The sequence below is a fragment of the Phascolarctos cinereus genome, unplaced genomic scaffold, assembly GCF_003287225.1.
Source record: "Phascolarctos cinereus isolate Bilbo 61053 unplaced genomic scaffold, phaCin_HiC Scaffold_9;HRSCAF=440, whole genome shotgun sequence".
NCBI classification, from domain to species: domain Eukaryota; kingdom Metazoa; phylum Chordata; class Mammalia; order Diprotodontia; family Phascolarctidae; genus Phascolarctos; species Phascolarctos cinereus.
The window spans coordinates 187,622,301-187,645,158 of NW_027556402.1; the positions used below are offsets into that span (position 1 = coordinate 187,622,301).

Sequence of the window (22,858 nt, forward strand, 5' to 3'; positions counted from 1 at the left end):
TAGGCAATTAGGGTTAAGTGACTTGCCCAGGGTCACACAACTAGTGAGTGTTATGTGTCTGAGGCCGGATTTGAACTCAGGTCCTCCTGACTTCAGGGCCAGTGCTCTACCTGCTGTGCCACCTCGCTGCCCCCTGTTCCCAACTTTTTGAATAATTAGCCTTAAACAAATTGACTAACCTCTTTGTGCCTTAGTTTCTTTATGAGTCAATAGATAATAGTGTCTGTCCTAATTACCTCAGAGGGCTGACATAAAGGGTCAAATGGATAACAGATGTGAAAGCCCTTTAGAATGTAAGAAGTGCTTACTACCTGTAAAGCTCACAGATAAAATGACTCTTCAGTCTAAGACATCTTGGTCATTCTGCTACTTTAGAGTAGTCTCATTGCCCACTAGATACTTCTGATCACTTTCCCATTACCTACTCACCAGCCTGTAAAGACCTTCACATGAGGCTGGTCTTCCTCATCGCTAAGTTTTCATGTCAAGACTTGACAGTCTTTCACATGTGCTAACTGTGATGTGCTGACCATGTTCCCTAAGGGTCCGGATAGTGACCCTTCATTAGACAGCTTCCTTCCCTACCCTCTAGCCCAATGCCAATAACCGATGATAGTTTTCTTTGTCCAACTTGGTCAGACAAGCTGTCAGAAAACAGATAATTAAATGGCTTCTGCCAGATTCCCAATAGTCCTTCCCTCCAAGTATACATTTTTCACTGGAGATAAAATGAATAAAGCCATGTTGAAGGGTAGGCAAGCCCAAGATACAATACACCAGGGAGAAAGAAATAGTAAGTACAATGTGAGGAAATTTCATTAAATTTACACATTTTGAATTTTGGGAAGCTCTGCCCTCTGTTGAATAAAGTTACGATAAGTCAAATCATACATGATCTAGGGAAAATTCCAAGTTTCTATTGAAAAATGTCAAATTAGGGGCAGCTAGGTGGTACAGTGGATAAAGCTCTTGGGAGTCAGTAGGACCTGAGTTCAAATCTGGCCTCAGACACTTGATACTTACTACTTACTAGCTGTGTAACCCTGGGCAAGTCTCATCCCTGATTGCCTCACCAGAAAAAGAAAAAAAAAAAGAAAAATAACAAATTGGGGACAGTTTTTTCCTTGTAGGATTATTTTCTGAGTAAGTTATTCTTGGTTGCAAGCCTATATCTTTCAGGGAACAAAAGAAAACTCACAAGGAAGCAAAGATGGACAGCTATGAACACAGTATGTAGTTTTTATTATATAGGCTTTCTTGAAAAGGAAATTTTATTGCTGTTTATTTTGAATCCTCTCTTACATTCTGCTGTGTACATGGCAATGCCTTTTTTTCTTTTCTGATTTAGTATTTAAGTTTATATGCTTATTTTTCTTTTCATATTGTGTATTTAAGTTTTAGGATTTAAGTTTAAAATAAATTAATAAAAATATAATTCCTAAAAAGTGCTGTATCTTTTGCCTTTTGGAATATCATACTCCATACTCGGTGCTCCTTTATGGATTAAATGTGCAGAGAAGTACATATTTTTGGATGTGGCCAATGTGTGCCTCCCTTTCTCCCTCCCTCCCTCCCTCCCTTCCTTCCTTCCTTCCTTCCTTCCTTCCTTCCTTCCTTCCTTGGGGATCAGCAGCGTTAGGCACAAACTAGGACCTTGGAACTTCTGGGCCTCTGCAGCCTCAGCAAGATTGGCTTAGTGAGGGCTCTTCTCAATGGATGTCCTTGCAGCACAATCACTTTCTTTTCCCCTCTGTTTTAGGGCTTGGTCATTGAACGTCTGGGGCGCAGACCTCTCCTCATTGGTGGCTTTGTGCTCATGGCCCTCTTCTTTGGAATCCTCACTGTGACTCTGACACTACAGGTATGGGGCTATTGTTTGTGGCTGTATGGTAACACAAGTGTTGGTAATTTCCCCGCATCTCTTCAGAATATGAGACTTGTTATATTTCATACAGCCTGCTTGCAGCTCTTGTTTTAGTCATCTTCAAATTATATATCTGTTCTAATTCCTTCTTGGAGACCTCATGGCTGGAGTTAAAGGATTCAATTGTTTCTTGGCTCTGCCAATGGCCTCTTTAATCTTATAGTTCACACGATAGACTCTTTTTAGTTTGTTTTTAGTTGAGCCTTTTGAAAATCGAAATAATAATGTTCAATAGGAATAACAAACATTTTTATATCATCTTAAGGTTTACCAACACTGACACTAACACGATGGGATTGGTGTTACAGTTATTGCATGAGGCATTAGTTATTTGAGAAAGAAGGGAGAATCACTTACAGGATGATAGATCATCGTAAAAAGAACCAAGTGATAAAGCAGGCGTAGTAAACTTCAAAGGAGGAGAAGGTTTCTGAGTCATGATGGCAGAGGTGCCTGAAAGGGGTAGCAGAGATCAAGGGCTATGCTAACTCTTTTTCTTGACCCGCTTCTGCTTTTGCCACTACCTCTGTGGTCCTGGTAAGTCACTTACCTTCTCTGGGCTTCAGCTTCCTTATATCTGTGTGATGAAGGGATACAACTAGATAATCTGAAAATTCATTTCTGGTTCTGGCTTCTGTGATGAGCAGCAAGGCTTAGAGAGGGAGGGATACTGGGAAGGATACAAAAGGAGAAATCAAAAGTGCAAGAAATTGTGATAATGGTTGAACCAGGGCACAATGGAAGGAGAAGGCAGAGAAGGAATAGATCAGGGAATGTGAGATTAAATTGCATCCAATAAGATAAGATAAGGGTATGGGGATAGCTAGCAGAGGAAGAGGGCTTTCACTCTTGGAGACAATCACTTTGAATCATTGAGATTAGGGGAATAGGAAATAGGAATTTGCTAGCACGTGCTAGGTGTATATGTGTTGGGCTGACTGGGGCCTCTAACGTCCATGGTGCTATGTCGATAGAGTGTGCCCTTAGTTCTCTCTAAGAACTGGGGAACTAAGATAAGGGGTGGCAGAGAATGTAAGTCTGAGGCTTGGGTCTCCAGGAATGAGATTGAACTCACATATGATAGCAACTCAGTAATTATATACTAAGATATCAGGGCCTAGGTCACACCTGGGAGATGCCCCACATGTGGGGAATGGAATTATTAATCAACCAACAAACTCTTATTAAGTGCCTAATATGTACCAGGCCATGGAAATTATATATGTGTACACACACATGTGTATGTATGCATGCATGCATGTATATGAAATAGTCACTGCTTTCAAAGAACCTATGTTTCATCAGGGGAAACAACATGTGTGCATACATACATATTCATACATGTGTACACATACATACACATGCATATTGTTGTTGTTGTTAAGTCATTTTCAGCCCTATCTGACTCTTCGTGACCCTATTTAGGGTTTACTTGGTAGAGATATTGGGAGGATATGCCATTTTCTTCTCCAGCTCATTTTACAGATGAGAAAACTAAGGTAAACGGGGTTAAGTGACTTGTCCAGGGTCACACAGCTAGTGTCTGAGGTCAGATTTCAACTCAGGAAGATGACTTCAAGCTTGGCACTCTATCCACTACACCACCCAGCTGCACTAATATATGCCCCTACACACACACATACCCAGAGAAATATGAGGTGATTAGGGAGAAAGGGTTCGAGCACTTGGAATCAGGTCAGTAAAGGCCTCATGTAAAAGGTGTTACTTGAGATATACACATATACACACATACATATGCATGCATATGTACATATATACATAATATTGATATACATATGTGCATGTGTATATATTACATGTGCACATACATAAAACATGTATAATAAATATTATTTCAAATATTTATCTATTTATTATATAGTATACTTATATATAATACATAAAATAAGTTTTATATAACTGTATTTAAAATATGTATCATATATCAACTATAAAATATGAGATAGAAAGTTTGAATCAATAATAGATGAAGATCTCTTGAGACTTTGTATCTCTATTGCTTATAATCATTTATTTGAAAAATTAGAATTTCAAAGGGCTGAAGTCATTCACAGGGGTTTTCAAAACCTGGTGCAATCATAACTATGATTATCTATTATGTTCAGGACCAGTTGTTAAGGGCTCGAAAAGCTAAACAGAGGAGTTTCCATTTTATACTACAGGATATTCTAGGGAGCCAATGATGTTTGTTGAGTAGTGAAATGACCTGGTCAGATCTGTGCTTAAAAAAGAAATCACTTTGGCAGCTGTGTAGGAGATGCATTGGAGTTGTGAGAGACTTGAGGCAGGCTAACAATTAGGAAAACATTGCATTAGTCCAGGCAAGCGATGAATAGACTTAAAATAGATTGTGGCTATATAAGCAGAGAAAGGAGATCAGCTATAAGACATATATTCATTAAAAAAAAAAAGGCAAGATTTGGCAGCTGATTAGATATGTGGGACAAGGGAGAGGGAGGCATTGAGTATAATGTTAATGTTATGAACCTGAATAATTGGAAAAATTGTAGCACCCTCAATAGAAAAAAAAAAGTAAAGCTAGGATGAATCATGGGGTTTAGGAACAAGATAATGACTTGCTTGGAACATAGTGAGGTCCATGAGACATCCAGTTTGAAATGTCTAATAGACAAATGTCTAGTAATTGTTGGTACCAGAGGGGAGCTCAGGAGAGAGACTGAGTCTGGATATATGGATGTGGGAGATGATCATTAAGCTCATGACAGCTCTTACCAAGAAAGAGAGAGTGTTACAAAGAGAACAGGCCTCAAGACAGAACTTTGGGTTATATTCACATGTCATTAGAGGGCATGATATGAGCAATGAATCATCACAAGAGACTATTAAGGAATAGTCTGACAGGAGGAGAAGCAGCAGAGATTTATGTAATAAAAACACAAGAAGAGAAAGCATCCAGGACAAAAGCGTGGACCACACTGTCACAGTGTCAGAACTGATTTGAAGAAAATTTACCTTGCCAGTAGTGTGTGGGAGGGACTAGAGTGATATGAGATTTGTGATAGGAAGACCAATTGGATCATGGATCTATCAGAGTATTAAATGTAAATTTCTTAAAGGAAGGGACTAATTCTGCTTTTTCTATGTCCTCAGTGCCTAGCAAAATATCTTGGACATAACAGGAGTTTCATGGATGTTTGATGTATTGAATTGAATGGAAGTTGACATGAGTAGCCCACTAACACTGGTGATTTGTTGGCTAGCCTCAGTAGCTATACTGAGCTACTCCATGAGGGAGCATCATTCTGTTTAGGGATGTTAATTAGGATCTCAAACAGTCCCCAAATTTGTGAGCACAGCTTCTGATTGTATCAGGTTCTATTCTTTTGTTTTCCTTTTGGATGAGTCCCATGACTGTCAAGTGATTTGTTTCATGAAACTGGAATCCTAGGGCATGAGTCCTAGGATATTTCAGAAAGATGGGGATCTCCACGCTAACCCTTAGTCATATCTCTGTTTATGGATTTTAAGAGGAGGCTGAAGAAGAGATTAAGTAGGTTACTCTCACTCAGAGAATGACTATAATAAAATAGGTTCTGAGACTTAGCTAAAAAGCATGTTCTTCAATGTACCTCTACTGAGGCATTTTCCTGCCTTGTAACGAGGAGAAAGGGATATCTAACATTAGATAGCCAGAGTTCAGGAGTTCAAACAAAAGAGTATAGGCAATACTCTCTCTCTTTCTCTCTCTCTCTCTCTCTCTCTCTCTCTCTCTCTCTCTCTCTCTCTCTCTCTCTCTCTCTCTCTCTCTCTCTCTCTCCCTCTCTCTCTCTCTCTCTCTCTCTCTCTCTCTCTCTCTCTCTCTCTCTCTCTCTCTCTCTCTCTCTCTCTCTCTCTCTCTCCCCCGCCCCTCAGAAAAAGGAAAACAGGAGAACAGTTATACAATAACAACAACCTTATAAAAGCAAACAACTTTGAAAGATAATAATTGTGATTATTGCAGTGATCAGCCATGATTTCAGAGGACTGTAGTGCTTTTTGTTATTAAATGGGAATCGTATACCTTTTGTTAAGAGAGAAAGCATGAATTTTCCTGAGGCAATTTCTATGTTTGGGCAATATGAAGTTAAGATGTAGACAAGAAATCTGTCTGACATGACCCCAGCAACAAGACAGGGCCTTGGTGCCAAGCCAAAGGCCTTCTGAAGGCAGTGCTCCTTGCTAGGCAGGCTGGCCAGGACTCACTGTGGGAGGTGGTCCTGAGCCCTGGTTAAGTGAGGAGAAAGGGATCTTAGATAAGGAATTTCCACCTGCCACAGAGTTTTCTCAAACAAGGAGTAACCCAGGTGCTTGGAAAACTTGGCTCAATATCAGTGAAGTTCTTTGACTTCCTCAGAGTGAGGCAAGGACACAGGGGAATCACTGCCATTTAAATGTTGATTTCACAACCTCTTTCTCAGATATGATGAGCAAATGTTATCAACACAGAGAATATTTGTCATGTATATGAAAATATTCAAAGTTCCTGACATAAGGAAATCTTGTTTTTCCCTAGAGCAGAAGGCACTTTTGTCACTAACTTGTCTTGAGTTTTTTGAATTATCATTGATGATAGTAATTCAGTACAATAATTTGGTAAACATATATTAGGCACCTCTTGTATATATAGCACCATGGTAGGTGCTGGGGAAATAAAGGAGTTTAAATAAGACAAAGGCCCTGCCTTCATGGATATTATAGTCTAGTCAAGGGGTATAGTACATACATAAATAACTTCAAAAAGAAGGTATCGCATTATTTTGTGTTATAGTTATCTGTGAGAAGCAGTGTGACACAGAGCACTGTCCTCAGGAAGACCTGAGTTCAAGTTTTGCTTCTAACACAGGCTTGCTGTATGTCCCTAGGGAAGTCACTCGACCCCCCAGGTAACTTTCTAACACTACACTTTGTGGAATAAGTGCTAACTTGCATTGGTAGAAAGGAGTTTTCTCACCTGGGAGTTTCCTGTAACAGAGAAACCATGGGTCCATTTCCATCCCAGTTATCTGTGATCCATGAAACACAAATAATTATAACATAAACTAATTCATAGAAAGTTCATTGAGAAACACTGTGGTAGAGAAAGAAACTAATTCGGAAGGCAGGGGACGAGTTCAAATCTTAATTTTAACACTTACCAGCAGTGTGGTCCTGGTCAGGTCACTTTCATTGTTTAAAATCTGCTTCCACAACTGTAAAATGGCAGTAATAATCTTTTCAGCAGCTATTTTACAAGGTGGTTGTGAGGGGAGTACTTAGAATGCCTTCATATTCTATCTATCCAAATATCAGTCAAGGCTATTGTGAGATGTGAAGAAAGATACATGTTTTATCTTGGGAGTGAATCTAAGGTTGACTTTAAAAGATAGATAGCATTTCAGTGTGGGAAGGAGAGTGGAGGTTGGGAGATACCAGTGGCAACCATGTGAGCAAAGTCTAGAGTCTGGAAAGAATTGGATATGTATATACCCAATATGTGATACTTAGTATGTGATACTAAGTAGTCCCCTCCAGTCAGTGCAGGGGATCTGGGAGGGAGTGATCTGAGATAAGCCTGACAAGGTAAGGTGGTCCTAGATTGTAGGGCCTAGAGAGTTTGACCTTGACTCTGGGCAATGACTAGCCATTGATGGCATTAAAGTGGCACAATCAGATCTGTGCATAATGAAAATTAATTGGGTAGAGTGTGAAAGATGACAGACTGAAAGACAAGGCAGAAGGAGGAGATTAATCTCTTATAATCATACCAGCTCACATTTCTATAGTAATTTATAAGCACTCTCCTCATGTTAGCCCTGCCAAGGAAACAAGGAAGTGATTTTATCTGCATATTAAAGGTGAGGAAATTGAGACTCAGAGGGGTGAGTAATTGGGCCAAGGTCACACATGTAGGAGAGGGCAGAGCTGAGATTCAAAATGAGTTCTTCTGACTCCAAAATCCATATCTCTGTCAATTACACTGCACAGCTGAGAGTACAAGTTCTTCCTTCCTTGAGGAATACTGCTTTGTGTCCTCCTCCAGGACTGTGTCTGATCTTACTTCCACTAGCAAGAGTAACCACCCTGCTTTCTCTTTAACCATCCCAATTAATTGCTGCCTCCATATGCCAGATTGGCAACACAATTACTCATTTCCCTGTCTCTGCTGGATCCCCTAATTACCATGCTAACATTTATGTTCAGACGACTACAGGAGAGAGAACGATTTAAGAATGAGAAGAAAGAGAGAGAGCCATCTCTCCACAAAGGCCATAAATTTTGCAGAGGTTCAGAGGTGAGACAGAAGCAGTCATGATGCCTATTAGTCGTGTAGCCAACAAGGTCAAAACCAGTCAAACCCTTTGAAAGTGATTTCACAACAAAGAGACAAATTCAGAATGCCCAGAAGCTGGACTGAAGCCAAGACCTCTCTTCTTTCGATTCAATTAATTTTTAAATGGTCCCCACTGTTCTCCAGCAAAATGTAAGCCCCCACAGTTTGTGGTAGTAGATGTGGTAGTAGTTGGCTTGGGAGTTCAAAACTGGCCACATTTACCACCTGTGCACCTAGCAAATCACTTAACTTCTCTTATGTACAAGATAGGGATGTAAATATCCATAGTACCTACCTTAGGAGCTTTCTGTGTGGCTCAAAGATGGATCTTAAAAATGACTCGCACGTTGCTTTTTTATTACTGAGATCCAGAATCGTTTTCCATTTTGTTTTTGCATGCTCAGAACGTAGTGTGATGCCTTGAACTTGGTAGATTCTTAATAAATGCTTGTGGAATTAAATGGAGCCAAAGTTATTTTTGGATCATCTACTGTGTGTTCTGCTCTTTTCCGGGCACTGTAGGGTAAAAGAGAAATACATGACAGAATCCCTGTAAGTCAACAAATGATTTTAGTAACTGAACTAGAAATCCCTAAAATGAAAGTCATGGTTATTTCTCATTTATTGAATGTCCCTCAGGTTTTCAGGAAAAGGCAATAATAATACAGTGGTGTCTGATAAAAAAAAAAAGATAATATTGCCATTTAATGAAAGGAAGCTATGCAGCGGTGTGATTGTATAGTTAAAAATACAGTGATGCATGAGGAAAAAATCTACTGCTTGTTAGTAATATGATGTGTCAGATTTACCATCTGATTATGTTAGACATAAAAGGTTATCATCAAGCTCAGTTTGATTTGAGGTCAACTTTGTTAATTTTCATTTTCCTGCGGCTGTGACCCGTAGGATTTGAGAGGGGAAGTTAGAATCAACAAGAAATGAAGATCTCTTGGGACTTTGTTTTACTGATGCATGTAATCAGTTCTTTGAAATATGAGAGTTTTAAAGGGCTGAAGTGATTCATGTGGGTTTTCAAACCTGGTACAACCATAATCATTATTGGATGTCAATAATAGCTTTTATTTATATAGTGTTTTGCAGATGAAAAAAGAGATGGAAATGAATGACCTTTCCAAGGTCATGTAACTATTAAGTTGGCAAGTCAAAATTCATACTGACTCTAAGTTCAGGGCTACTTCCAGTTCAAAGATTTCCATAGAATTTTGCATTGTGCAGAACCCCAGCTACATCTAGTCCAATGTTTGTATTTTGTGGATGAGGAAAGCAAGGCCCAACAAGACTAAATGCTCTGTTGCCCAAGAGACTTACCTAAGATCATTCAGCTAATAGATAGCCATAATGAGCTTAGAATCCACACCTCCTAGCTCCAAATCAAATACTGTTTCCTCCATAGCATGATATGATTGCTTGCAAAACTGCTCTCACTGCCAGGGTCCAACGCTAGCTTTTTCACACTTCATTTCCTAACAAGGCTTCAGTGGAATAAGGGAAAGTTTTGTTGTTGTATTTCAGTGTAAGGAATTAGCCTGAATATTTTCCCCATTCCCTGATCCTTAAATCCAGGTAAAATCATAGGACCATAGGAATTAGAATTGAAAAGAACCTCCACGATCATTTAATCCCACCCTCTTCTTTTACAAATTAGGAAACTGAGGGCTCAGAAAGGTCAGTGGCTTGCTCAGGTCACTTGTCCAAGTGATAGAGCTGGGATTTTAAACTAGGTTCTCTGAGTCTAGCTCTATCATTCATTCTTCTGTATCATTCTTCCTGACTTGCTTGAAAGAATAGAGTGAAGATCTCTGACTGTCAATAACTTTTACAGGGCCCAAGGCGAATTCAGCACATCAATCAATCAATTAATCAGAAAACATGTATTGAGTTTTGTATGTGCTAGGCGCTGTGCAATGTGATGAGGATACAAAGAAAAGCAAAAACAGTTCCTGTCCTCAAAGAGCTTGCATACTAATAGGGAAAACAAACATAGAAATTAAAAGTTACATATCAGATTAGAAGGAAAGGAAGCCTAGAAAAGAAATCTCAAATGTTTAGGGGAATTGGAAAGCATCCTGCAGAAGGTAACAGTTGAGCTGTGTCATAAAGGAATCCAGGACTCTCCAGAGTTGATATTGAGGAGAGAGAATATTCAAAAGATGGGGAAAGGCCAGTGCAAAAGCATGAGGATGAAGATGGGCTGGATATATACACCTGGGAATCCTTACTTGTATAAAGATTATTGAACCCATGGGAGCTGGTGAGAGCACCAAAGGAGGCTGAATAGAAAAATGAAGAGAGCCTTGGACAGAGCCTTGAGGAACAACCATAGTTAGGGGACTTGACAAGGCTGAAGGTCCAGCAAAACAGACTGAGAAAGACTAGTTAAATGAGTAGGAGAACAAAGAGAGAACAATGCCATCAAAACCCAGAGAGCAAGAGTGTTCAGTAGGAGATGTTCATCTCCATCAACTGCTGCTTAGAGTTAACAAGGTTGAGGACTGAGGAAGAGCTATTAGATTCGGAATTGGCAACTTTGGAGAGACCATTTTCAATTGAATTATGAGGTTAGAAGCCAGATTATAATGGGTTTAGAAAAGTGGAAGTAAAATCATTGATCATCGATGACTTTTTCAAGTTTAGTAGAGAAATGAAGGAGAGATATAGACCAATAGCTAATGGAGATTGTAGGATGAGATGAGAGCTTTTTAAGAATATGGAAAACTTGAGGGTGTTTATAGACAAGAGTAGAGAGAGAATGAGGATGACAGAAAAAGCAATCTTCTGAAGAAAACAGAAAGGAACGTTATCAAGCATGTGTGAGGCTTCATCAGAGACTGGAGTATGATGTCAGAGGGATGTGAGATGAGGAAAAAGGGAGAAGAGAGTGTTCTCAGCAAATGGCCCTAATTTTTTTCAGTGAAGTATGAGGTTCCCAGTTAAAAGAAATGGGGAAGGGATCCTGTGAAAGGCTTGAGGAATGATGAAAATGTTCAAAACAGACATTATGATGTATGGCATAGACAATCAATTAGAAAGGAGCAGGATTTCCTTTATGCCATGAGTTTCCAGAGGAGACTAGATAACATAAATATTTAATGTACCCAATCAGCATGGTTTTGTGACTCTCACTCTATTCAGCAACACGTGAATAGGAACAAAGAAGATGGATGACAGAAGTAATACAGGATTGAGATTTAGCATTGTATGACAACGAGTCAAGTGAATTGGGGAAAGAGAATAGAATCAATTGTCTAAGAGGCTGGTTGAAACTAGTAAGAGAATAAAGGATGGCCCCTAGGGAAGTATTGAGGGGTGGATGTCCCAGAGAGGATGAAGAACAGTGTTTAGGATCTCAAGGCATGGGAAGATATGGAATGATAAAAGATTATTATCAGATAAAGAAATTTTGGAGTTCATTGACATGGAAGTGGAACATTTGTGGGTGACAGCAAGAACAAACACATGACCATCTCTGTATGTAGCTGAGGTGGAATGAAGGAATCAGTCAAGGAAATTGAGTGGATTGAAGAATGGGGAAATCAGAATATTTGAGAAAACATCAATTTCTATGTTGAAGTCCCCCCGTATGATGGCAGAAGTCAGGTTATAGAGAAGGACAGGCACTGATATCCCACCAGGAATTGACTTGGAAGTAAATTTATATAAGCACAAACTTCAAAGGAATAGTGATAGAGGGAGAATCTGGAATGGGAAGCAACAAATATTCTAACTCCTCTAGTACAACCTAAAGTGGAAGAGAGAGGCAGTTGGTACAAGAGAAACCCAATCTTGCTGTGTCCCCAGATCTGAATTAACTCCGTCATTGTGAGGAAAGCAGAAATGTAAAGGGTCATCTCTCTGGTCAGAGAATTTACAATCTAGGAGAAAAAGACATTCAGTTCAACAATTCAAGATGTTTATTAAGGGTTTACAGTCTTCAGAGCACTGTACCATGCTGTGGGGGAGAAACCAAGATAATAAGATATAGCCCCAGCCCTCATGGAACTTATAGTCTAATAAGGACATAAAGATACAATCATAGATAACTGTAATACACAATAACACATGATTTGTTCATCAGAGAAGTGCATGACAAAATGTTATGTGAGGTCTGAGGGAGGAAGATTGTTTCCAACCAGAAAGCTTTATGGAGAGGGTTGAGTTAGCTTTTAAAAGATGAGTGAGAATTCACCAAGTAAATCAGATGGAGGGAGATATAGGGAAAAGCATACACATGGGGTGTATAGACGGGAGGGCACATGGAATATTTGGTGGAGTGAAGTCTAGTTTGGCTAAAGTATACAATGTTGGGAAGGAGTATACATGATTACCAGAAAGTAGGGTGGAGCCCAGTGGTAGAAGGCTTTGATCTTGCAAAATATTAAATGGAATTCAGTAAAAATTGGAGATCAAGTGAACTGGGTTGGGGGCGGGGGCAGAGAAAGCTTACTCTAGCATAAGACAAGCTGAACTTGGAGAATGAGCAAGATTTGTACCAGCATCAACATGACATTTTGAAAATGATGATTTCCAAATAATAAAGTACCTAATCAAAGGAGCTTAGTGAAATGTTTTGAGAATTTTGGAGTGGAGACAGTCTTCACCATATTTTTGAGTTGAAAAATGAAAATCTGAAATGCTATGTCCACAAGATGGCCAACTACCAGTTTGACTAATTTGTCTTTTCACTGATTTTCATGCTCTAGCTTTTCCATTAAATCGATAACTTGGTATCACATAGACACAACCTAATTCAAAATCTTGCCGGGATGGTAGGAAAAGAAACAGGCTCATTTGTTTCATCTCATTGGTTCCTCTTTGGATCAAGTTGTGATGTTTCTTTTCAGGACAAGGCTCCTTGGATCCCCTATCTGAGCATTTTCTGTATCCTGAGCATAATTGCCTCATTCTGCAGTGGGCCAGGTAAGGGACTTTTCCTTTCCTATAATAAACTCTGGTTGTTCAACACCTAGCCCCAGAGTTCATAGAAGCATGGAACATTCCACATCTAAGACATGCAAGGCCCTGTATTGAGTCCTAGGGATGCAATGATAAAAATGTTAAGAATTTCCTGACCTCAAGGAATTTGTGGTCAACTGGGAGGATACAGGATGTACACAGATAGGTCAACATAAGATCAGTTGAGGTGGAAAGATCACTAACACCTGGAAAGATCACGGAAGACTTTGCTTGAGATCCTGGGTTCTTTTAAAAATGTATTCCATTAAAAAATATAAAAAATGTATTCAATTATTCATCTATACAAGCATTTAATATCTCTCCCTCTTACTACCTCCGTAATTTAACAATATAATAAAAGAAAACCCTCATAACAAATATGTATAGTCCAGTAAAGCAAATTTCCACATTGGCCATGTCCAAAAACATATGTCTCATTCTTTATTTTAAGTCCATCACTTTCCTGTCAGGAGGTCAATGCAATGTTTCATTTTCAGTCCTCTGAACTCATAGTTGGCCATTACATCGATTAGAGTTCTAGTCTTTTGAAGTAATTTTTCTTTATGATATTATTGTCATTGTATAATTTATTCTCCTTGTTCTACTTATTTAATTTGCATTTGTTCATAGAGTTCTTCCCAGTTTCCTCAGAAACTGTTCATTTCATCATTTCTCATAACACAAAAATATTGCACTATTTGCCAGTAAGTGGATACACCTTTAGTTTCCGGTTTGGGGCAACTACAAAAAGACCTGCTATCAATATTTTTGTACAACTATGTCCTTTGATCTCTTTGAGTAGGAGTAGGAGTATCACTGGGTCAAAGAATATACACAATTTTTTTTAACTTTTGAGGGATGTCTAAATTGTTTTCTGGAATAGCTGGACCAATTCACCAACAGTGTATCAGCATGCCTACTTTCCTCCAGCTTCTTTAACATCTGTCATTCTCTTCTTGTGTCCTTTTAGCCAATCTGATGAGTGTGAGGTAAAATCTAAGAGTTGCTTTAATTTGTATTTCTCTAATAATTATTTGGAGCATTTTTTCATATGGTTGTTGATAGTTTGGTAAAGTATTGAGGGATAGATGTCCCAGTGAGGATGAAGAACAGTGTTTGGGGGGGGGCAGAGCCAAGATGGCAGAGTGAAAGCAGTGACTTGCTTGAGCTCTCCCCCCAAACCCTTTCAAATACCTATAAAAAATGGCTCTAAACAAATTCTAAAGCAGCAGAACCCACAAAAAGACAGAGTGAAGCAAATTTCCAGCCCAAGACAACCTGGATGGTTGATTGGAAAGGTATATCGTGCCACGTGGGTAGAGGAGTGCAGTGAGGCATGGGCACGCATGCCACAGAGAACCTGGAGCAGGCCTCAGAGGACTGAATTGTGGGCAGCTGTGGTGGTTTCCAGACTTCTCAACCCAAGAAAGCCAAAGACAACTTGGAAAGTCAGTGGGAAAAATCTGTTTCTGCGGTGAGAGAGGAGCTAGGTCTCAGAGCCAGTTCCAGAGCACAGAGCGAGGGCACCGGGATGATGGCTGCATCCTGAGCTTCCGGCCCACAGACTGAGGGGGTATCAAGTGGTTGATCAGAGGAGGATTTCAGGGATCTCTTTGCCAGTGCTGAGGCAGGAATTTCTTGCTTTGCCCATGCTTGAATCTAGGTCACAGTTCTGGTTGGCAGTCCTGGGGTGAGGAGGAGTGCTGGCATGGTGCAGCTTGTAGCGGCTGTGCAGAGGAAACCTCCCTCACAGTTCCAGGACAGAAAGGAGTGCTTGTGGTCACTAATAGACCATAGCACAGACCAGGAAAGGAGTAAACACCTCACCCCTTATCATACCACCTTGCAAGAACTGAAAATTTACAGGTCCCTACAAGTATCTCTGAAAACAGCTGTACAACCCTGAAGCTTGAGACAATACATTCTCCACATTAGAGACTCTTACCTTAACAAAGAGTTTAAAACTCAAGTAATTCGCTGGGATCATGAGCAAGCAGCACAAAAAGAGTCAGGCTATATTATCTCACTTTGGTGACAAAGAAGATCAAAACATACAACCAGAAGAAGACAACAAAGTCAAAGCTCCTACATCCAAAGCCTCCAAGAAAAATATGAATCAGTCCCACGCCTTGGAAGAGCTCAAAAGGGATTTTGAGAAGCAAGTAAGAGAAGTAGAGGAAAAACTGGGAAGAGAAGTGAGAGTGATGCAAGAAAATCATGAAAAATAAGTCAACAGCTTGCTAAAGGAGACCCAAAAAAATACTGAAGAGAATAACACCTTAAAAAATAACCTAACCCAAATGGCAAAAGAGGTCCAAAAAGCCAATGAGGAAAAAAAATGCCCTAAAAAGAAAAATTGGCCAAATGGAAAAGGAAGTCCAAAAGATTACTGAAGAAAATACTTCCTTAAAAATTAGAATAGAGCAATTGGAAGCTAGTGACTTTATGAGAAATCAAGACACTGTAAAACAAATCCAAAAGAATGAAAAAATAGAAAACGATGTGAAATATCTCATTGGAAAAACAACTGACCTGGAAAATAGATCCAGGAGAGAAAATTTAAAAATTATTGGACTATCATGATCAAAAAAAGAGCCTAGACATCATCTTTCAAGAAATTATCAAGGAAAACTGCCCTGATATTTTAGAACCAGAGGGCAAAATAGAAAGTGAAAGAATCTACTGATCTCCTCCTGAAAGGGATTCCCAAAAGAAAGATAATAAAAAAATTTAAAAAAAAGAAGTGCTTGGGATCTAAAGGCATAGGAAAATATAGAATGATAAAAAAATTTTTATCAGATAAAGGAATTTTGGAGTTCATTCTTTCTTTTAAAATTACCTGTTCATATTCTCTGACCATTTGTCCAGTGAAGAATGGCTTGAATTCTTGTAATTTCTAAGCAGTTCTTTATGTAATTTGGATATGAGACTATTGTCAGAGAAACTTTCTACAAAGATTTTTCCCAGTTGCCTCTTTCCCTTCTCATGTAAACTATATTCAATTTGTTTATGAAAAAATCTTCAATTTAATATACACAGAATTGTCCATTTAATCTTCCATGATCCTATCAATCACTTACCTAGTCATGAACTCTCTCTTCTCCATAGGTCTAAAAGCTTATTTCCTCCTTGGTCCCCTAATGTCACTTTTTAGGTCTGAATCATGTATCCATTTGGAATTTATCTTGGTGACTCTGGATTCTCAAAGGCATTTTATCTGTGAAGTAGAAGTTATGGCGGCTTCTACCAATCTGGGAAAGCTTCATGTATGGGTCAGATAAAGGGACTGGGTATGTGTCATCCCAAGTTCAGGTACCTGTAGGTTTTCTCATCATCAAAAGTTCAACCATGAGGGGATAAATTATTTTCAGACTTAGCAACTCATGAAGACCATCTATAAGGATACCAGGCAACTGTAATGTACATTACCTTTGCACATATTTGTATAGTCTTACGTGTATATGTGTCTTCCCCAGAAGAGCATGGGAGCTTTCCCTTAAGGAACTGAGGGCAGGAAATGTTTCATTTTTGTCTTTTTATCTATAGTTTTTGATACAGTGCCTTGCATTTAGTAGATATTTGTTGACTGATTAGTGGAAGGGATGCTGCACTGACTAAAAACCACCCATCCACACCCACACCCACCCACCCACACCACACACACACACACACACACACACACACACACACACACACACACACATACATTATTGAAGTATTGAAATACTGAAGTCTTTCCTTTCTCCTGTTTCTATATCCTGGCAACCACCAACTTTGCCCACCCTTAGTTTCAGTTTGAGTTCTAATTCCTGTATAATACTCATTTTAAAAAAAAACTATATTCCTAGGGGCAGCTAGGTGGCACAGTGGATAGAGCACTGGCCCTGGATTCAGGAGAGCCTCAGTTCAAATCTGGCCTCAGACACATAACACTTACTAGCTGTGTGACCCTGGGCAAGTCTCTTAACCCCATTGCCTAGCCAAAAAAAAAAAAAGAGGGACTATATTCCATATAAAAGTATAGAATGAAAACCTACCAACTAGTCTCCTCCTAGCAAATCTTTCCCTCAGTCTCCTTAATCACATTTTTCTTCTGCATTTGACTCCAGGCCTTTCTTCCTATTCCACATGTGCTAATGTCCTTGTGCAAAGGTGGAACTATTTATAATAAGCAGGATTCTGTCATTGTGAAGCCAAGCTGTGGCCCCAGCAGATTTCCACTACAAAAAGGCAATACCTTTTTTAAACATCCCTTACTACTTGTGGGATGCACCAGGCATCTAAGAAAAACTGGCCACTACTGTGCCAGGGCTATCTTTCTAAAACACAATTTTTGCAAGGGTTAAGGGTCTCAGGTTCTAGTTCCAGCTCTTCCATGAATTCAATGTGGGACTTTGGGCAAATGACTTGGATCCATAAAATGAGGCTTTGGGACTAGTTAAGGTAGGTGGCCTTGGGCAGTTTGAAAACCCTAAGTTCAATGTTCTAAGATGTTTTGCAAGTCTCCATTTCTTCTGAAGTCCCATTCATCATTTCATTCTGTGTCCTGCACTCTCAGGTCCCTGTCAGCTCAGACATTTCATGCTGTAATAGCTAGTCCTGCCCTAATATTCTGTGACTTACTACCATTCCATTTTTTTTATTCTCTAAGATACTTTCTGCAAAGCATCATATTCGATCAGATAATCAAACAACATTAATTAGTCACCTCCTTTGTTCCAGGCACTGTGCTGCATACTAGGGATTAAAAGACAAAGAAAGAAATAATCACTCTTCCCAAGGAGCTTACATTCTGATGAGGGAGACACACACACACACACACACACACATATATATATATATACATATAAATATATCTCTCTATATCTATATATCTATAGATATATAGATATATAGATATATATAGAGAGAGAGAGAGAAACAAATACAAGATGTTAGGGGGAGAGAGTGCTAGCAGTTAAGGAATCAGGAAAGGCTTCATGTACCATGATGTCTGAGTCTTGAAGGAAGAGAGGGATTCTTTAAGATGGAGGTGAAGAAGGAGTGCATTCCAGGCCTAGGAGATGGTCAGTGCAAAGGCATAGATACAAGAGATGCAGTGCCATGTGTGAGGAACAAGAGGAAAGCCAGTTTGGCTGCACCATAAAGTACGGGGAAAGGAGCAATACAAAATAGGATTATAAAAGGTAGGTAGGAGCAGACTGTGAGGGGCTTTAAAAATCTAAACAGGAGAATTTGTATTTTGTCCTTGAGGCAACAGGAAGCCACTGGAGTTTGAGTAGGAAAGTGACATGGTCAGATCTGCACCTAAGGAAAATAATTCTTGGCAGCCATATGGAGGATCTACTGCAGTGATGAAAGGCTTGAGGCAAGGAGACCAGGTAGGAGGCTTTTACAATTGAGATGAAAGGTGATGAGAGTCTGAAAGTGGGGTGGCAGCTGTATGAATACAGAGAAGGAACTGGATGTGAGAGATGCTAGAGAGGTAGAAGTGGTGAGATTTAGCAAGATAACACTGTTTGTGAACCTGGGAGCCTAGAAGAAAATGCTTTACTATTCATAAAGAACAACCAAAACCTGTGTTATAAATAATCCTCAAGGCCCTTGATCTACAGGGCTTTGTGGAACGGGAAAGGATTGTCCAGGTTGCTGCAGAAAACTTTTGTCCCCAGTGGGTTTAGAGAAAAGATGTTTGCCAAAGTTGGCAGCCACATCCCCCTCTTTCTTTCTCTCACCTTTCCCTCTGCCTTTCTTTCCTTCTCTGTTATTTTTTTACAAACATGTCATGAATGGACTGAGGGGGAGACTCTTTTTGTCACATTCTTGGCAGTGTGCAAACTTGTCCTTGGTGAAACTAAGGCAAAGACTAATTAGCCACACAGAGCCACACAAGATGTCACCTCTCATGAAATCTCAGAATGTTAGAGTGGGGAAGTGCCATAGAGATCATCTCCAATTCCTTCATTTGAAAAAAAAAAAGAGGAAGAGGGAGGCCCACTGAAGGAAAATGCTTTGCCTAATCATACAGAGGTAGACAAAGGTAAAGCTTGGATTCCTACCCCAGCATCTATTATTCCAAATGCAGTAATAGAATGAATAAACTTGATTCTCTCCTTCAACCCAGGGGATAGATCTTTCTTTATTTTTTAATTTTTATTTATTTGATTTTTAATTTATGGAATAAAACAAGCATTTTCATAACATAGTATAATAAAAAGATGATATTTCTTAAACATAGAAAGTGGAAGAATTTTTATATGCTGTCAAAAATGCCCCTTTGTACTCAAGCTTATATCCAAATGCTTATGTGTTGCTACCATCTAAGCCACCTTTGCTAAGTTTAGAGGCCAAGATTTAGAAATGGCCACCATTCCTAACCTGGACATGATGAGATTCAGATATGTGTTTGTGATCCATTGTTATGGGGTTTGAGGGGAACACTGAAGAAGTGGTGCTGATTTAGAAATATTAAATTTTAACAGTCATTAACTGTCTACTATGTGCAGAACACAATGGTAGATGTTGGGTGGCACTGAATAGGACATAGTCCTTATCTACCCAGAGTATTTTTATAGGAGAGGTTAGGCATGGCAGAGAAAGAATAAGAAAAATTCTAGTACAAAGTAGAAAGTGAAATTGTATGAAAGTTCTCAGAAGCCTAATCGGGGACCTTCCGTAGATTAGGGGGGGGGCCACATGGTTTAGTGAAAAGAACACTGACTCTGAAGTGAGGGTCCTGGGTTCAAATCCTATCTCTGATTATCATTACATGGGTGACCCTCCCTAGGCAATTCACTTTAACCTCTCTAGACCTCAGTTTTCTTATATGTAATGTGAGGATTGAATTCTATTTCTAGTTGTAGATCATGAGCCTGTGATGCCCCCTTGAAGTTTATTATGGTGTGATGGAAAGAGAGGGCAGCTTGGTGGCACAGTGGATAGAATGCCAGGCCTGAAGTCAGGAAGACCTGAGTTCAAATCTGGCCTCACACATTTACTAGCTGTGTGACCCTGGACAAGTCACTTAACCTTCTTCCTTTGCCTCAATTTCCTCACCTGTACAATGAGCTAGAGAAGGAAATGGAAAACCACTCCAGTATCTCTGCCAAGAAAACCCCAAATGTGATCACAAAGAGTCAGATGCCTGAAAAACAACTGAACAACAAATGGAAAAAAACAGTGGTTCTTGAGTCAAATGAGCTGGGTTCAAATCCCACCTCTACTGCTTGTTGTTAGTCAAGTCTCTATTAGGTCTCTGGGTTTCCAGTGTCCTATTCTGTAAGATGAAGTTGGACTAAATCACCTCTAAAGTTCCTTATTATTCAAATTCTTAATTATTCTAATCCGTGTAACACCCTCTTTGGCTAAATGATAAAGTTGGAAGGGGTCTCAGAAGTCACTTGCTCTTTCCCTGAAAATGTGTCTAGAGGTCATACAGCATGGATGAAGGTCACAGTAAGGAGAGTTGTGAGGTGGTAGGGAAATGGGAAAAGATGGAGCCCAGAGGAGAGGCGCCATGGTGAATATACCCTTACAAGTGAGGGCCCAGGGCTCGGTAAATATCTCAGGCCAGATTCTGTTACTTACTAGCTATATTACTTAATCTTTTGAGGCCTATAACCTCATTTGTAAAGTGAGGGGCTTGTATTAAAATACCTTAAAGGACTCTTGCAGCCTAATACTCTATGGTCTATAGTTTGATTTATTCCTACTGCTTAACTTCAGAGGTAGGTAGGACAGATATTTTGATTCCCAATTTGACAGCTGAAGCCTAAGGAGGTTAAATAACATCATAGTGATTCCGCAGTTAGGTGAAGCCTAGAACCCAGATCTCCCAACTCTCAGCCCAGAGCTCTCTGTCAATCATACTGACCCAGTTACATTCTATGGCTTTTTATTCCTATTCATTTACCCATCCATCTATCCATCCATCCATCCATGCATCCATCCATCCATCCATGCATCCGTCCGTCCATCCATCCATCCATCCATTCCTAAGCAGAGTAGAAAAGAGAAATGTGTATTTTTAGCTACCAAGAATGAGATTGCTGTTGATCACTCATAAATTATGTTCATGTCAAAGTAAGAAAATAGGATTTTCCCCTTTTTATCTAGTTGTCAGAGTTATTTGAAGGAATAGGAAAGAAAATATTTCTCTCCTAGTATTTCTTCTATATTTAAAATAATACATTAGGACAGAGTCCTGCACCTTTGTATCCTAGACTCAGCCAGACCTAACTCCTCACTGCATTAGTACAGAAGTCAAGTAGAAAATGATAACAGTGATATATCACCATGTTACTATAATTATCTCATCGTAAGTATAAGAAGCAATGCAATGGCCTCTAAGGTCCACTTAGTTTCTTTCTCTTTGGTTTTAGGGAGTTTATTTTAGATGAAAAGTTCTCAGTGCAGTCATAATTGCTCTCAGTCCCCATTTAGGAAAAATTCCCAACACCTAGACAAGGGATGAGTTCTCTGCCTAACCATACATTTATATTTTTAATTAACACCTGGACTCTTTGTGCTTGAGGCAAAATTCAATTTACTGGAAACATTTGAGTAATTGCACAGCAGAACATATTATAGTGGGTGCATAGATGAGCATTGGAATGGGGAGTTGGAGAAAGCGCCGAGCTTTTTCCTGAGACTTCTTTCCTCCTGGATCCTCTGTTCCAGGTTGCCCACAGAGCCAAAGATGCTCCTAAGTAGCCGACTTCTCTTCCACAGATCAGTCCTCTCTTTGTTCCATGCTTACTCCAATCTCTCCCATCCAGATATTCATAGTCTCTCCTTCCCTTATTCTGAGACAGCTTCTCTCTTGTATACAAATTTCTTAGGACATGACACAGCCTTTTACATAGTGACTGTGATTGAATCCAAGAGGTGTACAGGCCCTGATCACATTCAGCTGTGATTATTTGATTCAGTTAATAAAAAGTATTAACACCTAGTCAAGGGACCACAGTCGGATAGGGTGGTTTTGAACCCACCTTTACAGTATTAATTAATAACTCAGGTGGCAATTATTTCACAAAGCCTTCCTCTCTCAAATTTCTCTCCCTCTTCAAATTTCTTGCAGCATACTGGTTGGACTTTTCTTTTATACATAACTAAAAATCAATCAATAAGCATTTATTGCTTATTTTCAGGATTCTCCTACAGTATGTTCCAAACATGGTGTTATGGATTAAGGTTACAAATATAAAAGTGAGATAGACCCTGTCCTCAAGAAGCTTACATTCTATCATTTGTATGTCATACTTTCTTATATCGTAGTTGAATGTATACTTACTCTCCCCAACTGCATCTCCCTTAAACTGTAAGTTCCTAGATAGCAGGGCTTATTGTGTTTCTAGTATCCAGCAGAGGTTCTGATACATACTAAGTGTTTATTAATTGAATTATAAAGCATTGTAGTTTACAAAGCACTTTCACATTTTTTATTAATTTATTTTGACTTACCAATAATCGCATCCATAAGCTTTTGAGTTTTAAATTTTTCTCCCTTTCCTTCCCCATCTCCTTCCCCAAGATAGCACACAATCTGATATAGGCTATACATGCACAATCATATTAAACATATTTTCACATTAGTCATGTCATAAGGAAGAATTAGAACCAGTAGG

The 22,858-nt window shown here is 39.3% G+C and overlaps 1 protein-coding gene across 1 annotated transcript in view; it reads left to right on the plus strand.

Annotated features, from left to right (window-relative positions):
• SLC2A9 (solute carrier family 2 member 9) overlaps positions 1 to 22,858 on the plus strand; it is a 314,145-nt gene that overhangs the window by 204,327 nt on the left and 86,960 nt on the right. The window contains exons 13-14 of the mRNA XM_020992085.2: positions 1,760 to 1,861; positions 13,118 to 13,193. Of these exons, the coding sequence (XP_020847744.2) occupies positions 1,760 to 1,861; positions 13,118 to 13,193 (178 nt within the window). The remainder of the gene's footprint in view (positions 1 to 1,759; positions 1,862 to 13,117; positions 13,194 to 22,858) is intronic.